The sequence below is a fragment of the Sabethes cyaneus genome, chromosome 2 (genome assembly GCF_943734655.1).
Source record: "Sabethes cyaneus chromosome 2, idSabCyanKW18_F2, whole genome shotgun sequence".
NCBI classification, from domain to species: Eukaryota; Metazoa; Arthropoda; class Insecta; order Diptera; family Culicidae; genus Sabethes; species Sabethes cyaneus.
Window position 1 is genome coordinate 189,617,407 of NC_071354.1, and position 12,055 is coordinate 189,629,461.

The 12,055-nt window shown below is 38.1% G+C and overlaps 2 protein-coding genes across 2 annotated transcripts; one reads left to right on the forward strand and one right to left on the reverse strand.

Moving 5' to 3' along the window:
- Positions 1-2,588: 2,588 nt before the first annotated feature.
- On the reverse strand, positions 2,589-3,002 carry LOC128734382 (uncharacterized). Its single transcript, XM_053828554.1, has 2 exons — positions 2,988-3,002; positions 2,589-2,923 (listed from the first exon to the last, which is right to left on the reverse strand). Exons 1-2 carry the CDS (start codon positions 3,000-3,002, stop codon positions 2,693-2,695), a joined length of 246 nt encoding a protein of 81 aa, XP_053684529.1. The 3' UTR covers positions 2,589-2,692.
- An 872-nt stretch (positions 3,003-3,874) lies between these two features.
- Positions 3,875-4,259, forward strand: LOC128737912 (cuticle protein 21.3-like). The gene is made up of 2 exons (XM_053832682.1): positions 3,875-3,892; positions 3,957-4,259. Exons 1-2 carry the CDS (start codon positions 3,875-3,877, stop codon positions 4,257-4,259), a joined length of 321 nt encoding a protein of 106 aa, XP_053688657.1.
- The last annotated feature ends 7,796 nt before the right edge of the window (positions 4,260-12,055 follow it).

Sequence of the window (12,055 nt, forward strand, 5' to 3'; positions counted from 1 at the left end):
TTCTACCCGGGTTATCACCCCCTTATTCGCTATTAAATTGGCGGTTTGCATTAAAATTTACTGTGTAAATTCATGGTAACTACAGTGTATATTTTACAAAGATTTTCACTGTTTCAGTGTGCTTTTTCGATGTTTTGTAACAGTGAAATTCAACGTTTCTTCGCAGTACATTTTTATTCGGGATAACCCGGGTAGAAATGCATAACGAATATTAATGTAAAAACAGTACGGTTACTATGAATTTTACTGTTTACAACACTTTATGCTGTAACTTCACTGTACCGTTCTTAGAAATTTTTTCATATTAATGTAAAAACTTTACGATTACAATGAATTTTACTGTTTGCAACACTTTATGCTGTAACTTCACTGTACCGTTCTTGGAAAATTTTTCATATAATTCGGCAACAATGCAAATTGTTTCGAAGCAGGAAATAATCTATCTAAGGTCCAATCCTTGGCAGGTTGAGTTATTTGTAGACACAAATTGTGTCTCTTCCTCCGTCTACTGTAGAAACCGACGAGCCAGAAGTTTAATCTAATTCGTTTTACTGACGGGACGACGACGCTATGCAGGCGCTTGCGACTTACTTGTTCGTCTGTCAACATATTAGCCGCGATTCTTAACGCGGGTGCTCGGGGAAAGACTGCGTTCCTATGGAATAGACTAACCTCGTTGTGTACGTCTTGACATCGAATGAGGTGTCAGGCATATAATTAAGTTTTTATAACGGTAGATTTTCACCTTTATTCTTGTTTACGGCCGGATCCTGCATTCGTACGAATAGTTTGCTTCGAATGAATCGGGAAGCACTATTCTCATATTCGTATGAGCAAAAGGAAAGGGCGTTCGAACGTTCGAATTGATTCGAACGAAAACAAGAATACGAATCGAATGTCATTCGAACGAAAACAAGAATAAGGGTGTTTACAATTGACAGAGGGAACGATAGAAGACAGTAATGAAATAAAGAGTCGATAGGATCTAACAGATAGAGATAAGGCGTAAATTGGAAAAAGTGGAATTTGTTTAAGTAGGTGTACTGACCTCTAATACTTTCCTAATATGAGCGATGAATGCGAATCGAAAATCATAATAGTTCGAAGCCTATCAAATTCATTGTCATCATACCTTTTCAAAAACATGAAATACCGTAATTAATCAGCCGGTTTTATTTTGTCCTAATAATCCGAAAGCCTACATTTTTTTTTGCAGAACTTATCTTAAATTTCATTGTAACTTCGTTGTAAAACAGTGTAAAACTTATAGTGAATGTACCACAAATTTTACTGTTTTTGGTTTTTATTTGTATGGGAAAAAGCCGAAAAATTTAGTGTTACATCACTTAATCACCCCCTTATTCGCTGTAAAATTGGCGGTTTCCATTAAAATTTACTGTGAAAACAGTGATATTCATGGTAACTTCAGTGTAACTTTTACAAAGATTTTCACTGTTTCAATGTGGTTTTTCGAAGTTTTTCAATGTTTGTAACAGTGAAATTTAATGTTTTTTTGCTATACATTTTTATTCGGGAAGAAACAAAAATATGAATAAAATTTCATTTTTGGGACACTTTTACAATAAATTTACCATAAGTTGCATGGTCCACAACAAAAACTGCTGTAGACGCACTGTTTCTACTACAAAATGTAATGCAAATTTTTTTACGGGTACTTGTCTTTCACTTCTTCGTCATATCTTTTATTGGCTTTTCTCCGTATTCGTATTTCTCTGTTATATTTTTATTGTCTTTTCATGGTTTTTTACCATCTTTCCATCGTATTTTCATTTTATGATATTTTGCCGCCTTTTCTTCATATTCAATGCCAACTTTTTATCATCTTTCATCTTGTTTGTTGCCAAGACAACAAAATTGTTGTATTTTTCTTGTCTTCTCGTTCTTTCGGCGTCTTTTTGATGTCGTATGTTCGCCATCTTTTCGTAGTCTTTTTTGCATGTTATATCGCTTTTTTGACAGTTTTTAAGTATCATCTTTTCATCACAGTTTCATTAATTAAATTGGATAAGTTTGGATTGGATAAGTCTTTTTTTTTAATTTTAGGTTTCGTATTCTACTAAGACGCTCCAAAAACTTCAGTCAATACATAGAATTGGGTTCTTTTTCGTCATCAACGTGATTACAGAACATTTCGTCACGCTGATAGTCATAAAATTGCGTTAGCATCAGTCGTAAAACTTGTCAACCCTTTTTTGTAACAATTGATAGTCAGTGAGAGCACCTAGGAAGGTGAGTTCAAAACATACTTAACTGTTAAGTATGCTGTAGATACATATTTCTCTTCAATTTTTCTACTCGCTACTTCGCAAGTCACAAGAGAAATGTTTCGGTAAATTTCACGCAAATTTTAAAACAGTGTATTTTAAAATTGATGTTTTTGTAATGCCCCTTCATATTTCAAACAACATTTTCTAAAATTACATTTCACTTAAATAAATAGTTTCCCCATTATATTTAGAAGAAACGATCGTTGATTTTGAGATCGCTCCTTTGATTTTTTTTTTCGAATTGAATCTTCCCGTATATTTGACAGATTTGATGCATCAAACAGTTCCTTTATTAGATCCTTAGCGTATGTAACAAGCGAGGTTATAGTTTCTGCATCCGTACACAAACTATCTCATTCAGGTCCATATCATAAAGCCATTACGCAACACTGTAAAACAAGTGCTTACAAGAAAACCGAGTTGTAGGCAGCATAAGGATATGCGGCATAAGGGCTGGGATAAGCAGCCGTTAGAGGAGCCGAGGCAGCGGTGTAGGCAGCAGCAACAGGCGATGTGTAAGCAGCGTATGGCGAGGCAACGGCGATAGCTGGGTTGGCCAACAGCGGGGAAGAATAGGCCAACGGAAGCTGAGGCTTAGCGCAGATACTGGCAATGGCCAGGGCGCAGAAGAAAATCTGTTGAGGTATAATTTTGAAAATGAGAGATTGTCTGCAAATTTCGGTTCTACGGTTAACTTACGATTTTAGCGAACATCTTTGCTGAAGCAGTTGATGACTGTTTGAAATTGAAACTGTGCCTTGCTCATTCGAGCAGTTCGGTATTTATACTCTTCCAGATCTCATCGCAAATTAAAATTCTTGTCGCAAACAATGAATTCAAAATTCTGTCAATGATTGGATTATTCTGAAGAATCTGATAAAAAGTCACATATGAAATCGCTGGTGGTCAACAGTTGACAAGGTTCTGACCCTGTTAGTCGATCGGATAGGATAGGATCGGGACGACCTCACCAAGGTCGATCGGCACCGTGCTCGGCCGTCGGTGGGTGGCGACAGCGATTATACAATCAGCGATGGGCACACGTTGATCGATCTACTGCGAAATTAGCATACAACCGAGACACAGTTATCGGGCTAGACCGTATCGTGCGTGGATATGTTCATGAAAGCAAAAAGGGTATGCCGTCTTGCACTGACAGGTGTTTGAAACATGGCAGCTGTGACTAGGGATGGGCAAGCAGTATAACTTGCAATGTTACTCGTTTTTTTCTATTTGGCCAATGTTAAGCCTAATCCTTGGCTGTGATAATTCGAACACCCCCATAGCATCCCCCAACGCACCGATCGATCGCATTGTGCTAATTGATATTCAAAAGGTGTGACATTTATTCATTAAATTATTCTGCAGACAGCGATGTTACCCTACCAAAGGAAAACCGAACCGAACGAAACAGTGTTTGTAGCGTAATGACCGCTCAATTTACGATTGTCCCTTATATTCAAATCCATCGGTAATTGGTTTCATTTTATTGTATAAAAACGAAATAATTTTTCTATTGCAGCGTCAGTTACCTATCAGCATTCAATTTAGTAGTATATCCTCCGGATAATCCCCAACTCAAAACAATGTCTGCCAAAATTGTGGTGAGTTATTTTTGGTTCGAAACAATTGTTCTAATTCTAATCGTGATTCTGACCCTATTTCCAGATCTGCCTAGCCATCTGTGCCTTGAGCTCCGTAGTGTCAGCTGGAGTCATCCCAGTCGCTGCTCCTTTCGCGGCAGCGGGCGTGGTGGCCCCATACGCAACCTCCTACAATGCGCACACCGTAAATCACGCTATCGCTGCGCCATACGTTGCTGCTGCTCCAGTGGTTGCCCCGGCTGCTAAGCTCGTAGCTGCTCCAGCGGCAGTTGCCCCCGCTTCGCTTGCATACAGCGCATACACTGGACTACCGGCATTCGGTGCCTACTCGGCGTACAGCGGATTTCCCGCCAGCTATGTAGTCTAAAAGTTCCTGCTAGTCACGGTGATACCCCAACGAACATTTCTGGACTTGGTTGATGTCATGCCGAACTGAAAACTCATGGCTGGTACGGTTATTCTAGAACCGGGACCAATTTGGCGGACATCGTCTGTTGTAAATAGCTCTTCACTTGTGTAATTCCTAAGCAACTGCAATACAGCTTGAAAATCAAAATTAGTTTTGTTTCAATTTTTATCATGCCTTAATTCAATCGTTATTTGGTAATCGTTTGATTTTAATCAAACTTCCTAAGTAAGTAAGTGAGTCGGTATATTCGTTGGCAGGAAATCCTAGCGCGCCCAGACATAAACAAAAGGTTGAACACCCGACCTTTTCAGAGGAATCTTTTGGCTTATAAACGAAGTAATTGTAGGATGACAAATCTATTAACACTTGACATAAAAATACCGGCCGATTAGATTGAAAACTTCGGGCTTTCAGGCGCAATTGGATTTAAAATCAAAGTTGAAATTGAACTAGAAATTGCACTTGGAACTGGACGAGATTAGAGTTAAAATCCGACTTGACATAGGACATATAGCGCAATTCCAGCTCAACTAGCAAAACGATTTGACTCGACTATTTTTGATTGGAATGAAATTTTCCTAACGTGTTGGATACCAAGCAAGAACTCATTTTCCACTAAACTGGATTTTTTTCGTCAAGAGTAACGTCAAGGACGTATTTAGAAATGGGATTACTTTTTTTTCGAAACATCATATCTTGAAAACTACTTATTTGATCAAAATGGCGCCAAAGGAAGAGGTGTAGGAAATTAAGTGTATTTTCAGACAAAAATTACACTGAAAGAAAATACATTTCAAAACCATGACAAAAATCACAAAATGTTAATTATCTCAAAACCTTCCTCTCCGATTTACCTAATTTTTTTTGAAGATAGCTTAAATTATGCCCTAAAATTTGGTGAAAAGCTATCGATGGACACACTTTCGGAATTTTCTTAAAATATCTTTAAAATTTGCAGTTCCAAAGCTTGCAGCTTTTTGTAAAACTGAAACAAAATCAAATTCTACGCATCATTTTGAAAAAATTTTGTTATATAAACTTTTTTCTTAGGCCCAACTTGCAATAACTTGAGAACGGCTGGGTTTAAAAAAAAGTTCATATGTTCAGCGAGTTGAGCTGGAATTGCTCAATAGTTACACTTGCACTGGGACTAATTTGGACTTGAAGCTTTACTTCACGTTCAACTATATACTAAACTTAGAATTGGATATTAAATTAGACTTAAATTTAAAATAATTTGGACTAGTAGTTTTGTTAAGAATTAGACATGATAAGCAAAGCCTTGGGCTTAAACGTCTTTCTAAGACTTGATCCTTCTTTATCGCGCCCGGCTGTTAGGGTACAGGATCCTGCATATTCTATCTTGCAGCACCGCCTAGCCGAGATTCGAACCTACGATGACTGGTTTGTTAGACCAGCATCGTACCTCGAAGCTAACTAGGCGGTTAATTAGACATGAAATCGGACTAATTTTGGACTTGAAATTTTATTCAAAATTGTAATTGAATTGGAAATCAGAGATAAAATTGGATTTGAAATTAAAGTGAAATTTGACTTGACATTAGAATTTACCTATTATTTACTATTTACTATTTACTATTTACCTACTTGAAAATGGAGCTGAAACTGAACATAAATTGGACATGAAATTTTATTTGAAATTGGATTTGAAGCAGAGTTCAAATTCGGCTTAATATCGAACCTAAAATTGAATTTGATATTGAACTTGGCATTGGACATTAAATTAGACTTGAATTAGGACTAATTGGAACATGCAGTTTTACTTATAACCAGACATGGACATGATATTAGCTGCAAAGTTTTACTGTTTCACTAGAAATTAGAATTGATATTTTTCGACATATTTTCTCATTTAACTCCTTTCTGTTCCGTTTTTTCTCTTTTCCAGACCCGTATATCCACGTTTTGTTCCATTTTTTCTCCTTTACAGTACCACGCGTGCAGGACGCTATATCTCTACATATTAGTGTTGATAGGAGGAAATGCTTATCAACTTAGGGACTACATTGGCACGCTTCATTGTACCTGATTTTTAATATCAGGTATAATAAATTTAAGTTTATCACGAGGTTTTCGAGCCACCGTAAATGTTGCATGTGCTAAATATTTCTCGATATAATTTTTCAATTTCCATTAGGGGAACAAGGGGTAAGAAGGCCCGGCGGGGTAAGAGGGACCACATCGATTTCGTCAAGAAATCCTTAAATTTTCTACAAATACCCCAGTATGTTTTGTTTATTAGCCTATCTAAACACTTTCGAGACAACCTGTGGCACTCGGCCGTATCCAACGTCAAAACTAGGATCAAAACAAACTTTTCGTTCGGAGTGTCTTCATGCGATATAATTTCAGCAGCAACAAATTTTAGGTTTTTCAGCAAAAAAAGCTAAGTATTTTGACGTTTCTCTTACCACTGACTTTAATTGGGCAATTCTTGTTCTGCGTGTGGCAGAAAAAGTATATAAAATAGTACGGATTGAGAGATAAAAGCAAAATAATGTAAATTGTTAGCTAGAGGTAAGACGGGCCATTTTTCACGGGGTAAGAGGGCCATACGTCATAGTGCTCATAATTACCTAAAGTTCTTCTGTTTAGTGTCTTAATAGATTTTAAAAATATTGAATGAAAAAACCAACCTTTTTCCTGTTAAATTTGACTAACTATTTTATTATTCTGGCAGATACGCATTTCGTTTACGACTTGCAGGCTTCATCAGTGTCTTTTTCGAAATAGAGTACACCTGTAATAAAAATTATCCCTGAATCTGAGATCATCCTGTCTAACACAGAGCCTCTCACGTCAAAAGAAGCCAACAGGTGCCATTCGAATAATACAATCAATGTCTCAATTTGGATCTAACGGAATCAAAATTAGATGATTCCAATTCACTTAACGTTGCCTTCTTTACCTTCACCTAAAGTTAATGGTATTCGAAGAGTAAACGTCCTGCTGACAAATCAACAAAAATAACGCCAAGAAAAGAGTAAATAAAAGCCAGTGGAGTAAAATAACGTCTACTCTTATTTTCTAAATTGAACTAGTAGTAAAGTTCCTTCTTTTAGCAGGTGTTTAAATTAAACTATATCTTCTTTTAGCATGTACCTAAACACCCCTTAAGAACTTGTTCTTACTTAGTTAATAATATTGAAATTGTGTTTAAAACTCAAAGAAACCTTCAAATCTGCCACAATCCGCCTTACTCCGCCATGGTCCGTCTTACCCCTTTGGTGGTCCTTCTTACCCCGCCTGGTTGTGAACGAGTAATTATTAGACGTTTCGAAAATTGATGAAAAATCACGGAAAAATAAACTAATTAATTCTTTATATAATTTTTAATGGTAGATAAATGAATGCTTTTCCATGTGTGGAACAAGAAAATGTGAATTTTCGTACACATTTTATGCTAGCAATTTATTCGCTTAGGGGGGCCGTCTTACCCCGTCTTCCCCTACCATTATATTTTATTTATAAACTTTTGAACTTAATTTTCTTAATTACTGGCTTTACAAGAAAATTTACGAATATCTGGGTCAGTCTCATACAACCGGTGCTTACATACTGAGAATCTTTTCGTATGGTAATTTAGCATCGTTTGCTTTCGTGTCTCGCTCGTCGCATTTTTCCGACAGCGGTTGTTTCAAAGGCCATTTTGAATTCATTTAGCACACTTAGCAATGGTGCGTTTTCAAACCGGAACTTTTATTAAAATCTTATAAACGTGCATTTTAATCGTGAAATCGGTTACCTAGGAACATCGCGCGTTATTTCTATCATATCAAATCAAATCAAATCAAATATCAAAAGCTTGATAGCTTTTATACAGCTCCTCAATAAAGTACTCAGAGTTTTTAAGCAAGTTCTATGATCGAAGGATATCAAAAAGTATCTCGTGCAGTCAATGTTTTTTTATGAATTACCAAATAAACACGTTTGTCTCATGATAGCTTTCGTGCATAGCAACAAATGTCTATCGGTATTTAATAACTGACCGCGCGCAATTTCGAACGAATCGAATATGTTGATAGCACATAACTTTCGGTGCGGCAAACTGATTTCTCGTAGTTTTTTCTTATATCTGTATGTCAGATCTCCACTACCTGTTTCACAATGGCCACGTAACCAAAAACGTCCTCAAATCGTACGCGAGCCCGAATGACAGTAATCGCATCACCTGTCTCGGTGGATCCAGATCAATTCCTTTCTACTAACAACAAATCCTTCCTGTGACACTTGTGGATGATGCAGAGGATTCCTCGGTCTCTAGTAGCAGCAAGTGTCGGACATTCCTTTCCCTCCCAAATTGAATTAGATCACCAAAAAATGCACACTGAGAATGATCTGCTACTCCCAAGCATCACGCTGATGGTTCTTTGTGCAATCTCAGCTGATCTAGATCAATCGCGGGCAACTCACGAGCGGTCAAACTATGCTATGCTATGCATTTTTTCTCCTTTACAGTATCGTTTTCTCGGTTTTTGCTCTTAGTTTCCTTCCGTTTTTCCTCTCGTTTTCCTTTTTTCTGTCCTGTGTTTCGATTTACTGTTTTATTTACGCCTGCTGTTCAATATCTTATGTTTTCAGTTATGTTTTTCATTGGTTTTTAGTTAGTTTCTTTTCGTTTACCGAGTTTTCTCTTCTCTTTTTCCTTTTTTTTATTTCCATTTTTAATTTTTTTTGTTCTTCTCGTTTTTCATTTTCGTCTGTTCCGCTTGTCCTCTTTTTAATGCCACGTTTTTTTGTCTTTTCTGTAACGTTTATTCTGTTTTTGACTCCATTTTACTCTTACTCAACGGTTTTCCGTTTTTATCTCCAGGAACCCCATCTTTTTTCGTTCATTTTACCTCTTTTAGTCCATTTTGCCTGTTTTTTCCTGTCTCCGTTTTCTCCTTTTTTGTCTCAGCTTTCTCCTTTTATATCCCATTTGGCCTCCTTGTTCCGTTTAACTCGTTTTCTCGATTTTTTCTCTCTCTCTCTCGGTATTCTTCATTTATTATTTTGTTTCTTTAGCCCTCTTCTCGGTATTACCTTTCTTGTATCGTTTTCCCTATTTTTCTATCGCGTTTTTCCTTTTTTCTATCCACAGTTACCACCGCAGAAAGCACATTTGTCTAAGTCCATTCGTTTTCCTAGGTTTACCGATCTTTAGTTAGTTTTCCTTAGTCCTCACATCGAGATATCTTCTACAAAATAAAAAACAGCAAAGCGCCTATTTTTGAAACTGCATCAATTAAGCCTTTTGTAACTTGGCCATACTAGTCTTCAAGCTTTGAACTGGTCGAAGTGTAATTCTGGGTCATCATACCAAAAAAACAAAATACGAATATATGAATTATGGCAAACGTACATTATGGCTCCCATCCATTATGGCAAACATTCATTATGGCATTCGTACGTACGGCAAACGTTGGTATGGCTAATGGGGTATCGTCCACTCCTCCTCACCTTCTATGTATTGTTTTAATTACAGATTTTCACTACAACAGCGTGAAATTCCAAAATTGATTCGCACTATACGGTCACTCGGCTATTCTCACTCTTAGAAAACAGGAGAAATTTAGGTCAAAAGTTTTTGACGATGTAATCCAAAAGTCCGGAGTTTTCAACCTACTCGCCTATTATTTTTGTTGGCTTTGCGGTAGCTTTGATTAGTCCCGTCAGTTTATCCAGAAATCTAATCGTGTTCGATTGTATCGTATGCTGCCTTAAAATCGACACAAAGATTACCTCCCCGAGATAGGTAGGAGGCCGGGATGCTGCTATTGTTTGTAAACACTACCAGGTTAACTTCCGTTCTGCTTCCTTTTGTTAGGTCGACATGCTGAAATGCTCATCGCAGAACAGTTCCCACTTCCGATCACAGTTGTTGGTTCGTAACGTATGCATTCAAAATGTAATTTATGGCGATAAAAATAACAGATGGCGATAAAAACGACAAAAGATAGTTCAATGCAACAAATTTTCCTTAAATCCTACATTTATTAACAACCTTATTCTGTGTTCCCACGAATTGGTTTGTCAAACGAAAGTCATATTCTCCATTCAGCGAGCAAAATCAAATGGACGAAACAACTCGTTCGAAATAAGTTGAAAGTAATTAAGATCGATCGGAATATAGAATGAGATTACAAGCCTTCTACAAAACTGCTTCGACGCTTTGTCAGACTACGGCAATCGGCTGGAACCTTAGCCTTAACCGCTTCTTCTGGGTGATTGCCTGCTGCTCAGAAACGGCCGGCCACGACTACCGCTTTCGCATAAAAAAGTCCATTTTGGCCAGGTACTTATTTACCGATTGGCCGGTTGCTCCGTTCTCTTGGCCTTCAGCGAGAAAAAATGAAGCCACCCTGCTCTCGACCGTTTTTTCCAGTTTCTGCTGCACAGTACAGTCGGGCGGCCGGAACCAGGCTTCCGTTCGATGCTCTCGTTTTTCTCCAGAAGGAAGAGGATGCTGTAAATCCTCGATCCGTCGTATCCGACGGACACAAATTGACTACCGATGTTCAACTTCTTCGCTCCCGGGGGCGGCAGCCAGTACGAACAAAGCATCTAGCGTAGTTGCATGACTGTTTTCGTCATAGCTAGCGCAAATCGCAAATCAATTGATAACACTGTCCAATTTTTGACGTAAGACTATGTCAAAGTTTGGCTAGATAGGGTATCCATTCCAAAAAATCTAACTCAAAAAGTGGTCGGGTTTTGAACCCTAATTGCATAGCGGTTTCCTGATCGATTTTCACTACTTTTGCTCCAATCGGTTGAAAAATCTTCTACGAGTCAACTCAAATAAAGAAAACTATTGATTCTCAAGTGTACATTATTGAAAAATTGAGAATAATAAAGCATCGTAAAACTAAAAATCATTTGCTTCAGATGCGTTGGAAAAGACGTCATCTAACTGATAATGTTTTTCAGACTTATAATTCAGTCAATACAAACATCGATCGGAAAATCTTCTGCGTACCGACTTCAATAAAGAAAACTAATAATTTTGAAGTGCGTAGTATTGAAACTTTGAAAATTATGAAGCATTATTCACCTAGAAATTCTCGCTTCGAGATTGGATTAATTTGCGTTGTATGTAACGAGTAATAATGTGGTCACATTTTACATGCTAATAAATGAGTCAATCCTCAATACATTTCACAGATATTTGTATCAATCGATCGGCAATTTTTCTAACCATCTCTTACTTACTTTACTTTTTCGGTGACAATCCGCTTATCGAATCCATGCCGAATACAGGAGCCGTCTCCACCTTACTCGGTCTCGGGCTGCCACTCTCCAGTCGCCCTTAACACCCGCTGTTCTAGCATTCTCGTCAACAGCGCTCATCCAACGGGTTCGGGGTCTGCCTCGAAGTCGTCGGCCTCTGTCGGGTTCTCTGCTAAATATTGTTTTCGCTGGTCTCTCATCCGGCATCCTTGCTACGTTGCCAGCCCACTGTAGCCTGCCGTATTTTAGTCGCTTCACAATATCCGCATCTTTGTACACTTGGTATATTTCATGATTCATGCGCCTGCGCCACACTCTTTCGTCTAATATGATCTTACGCTCGACAACGCCAAGAGCTCGTCGGTCGCTCTCTTTCAACGTCCACGTTTCGTGGCCGTAAAGTACCACCGGGAGAGTTAGCGTCTTATAGAGCGCGAGTTTTGTACGGAGTTGTAGGCTACGGGACCTCAGCTGGCTACGTAATCCGTAGAAGGCCCTGTTGGCAGCCGCTATCCGCATTT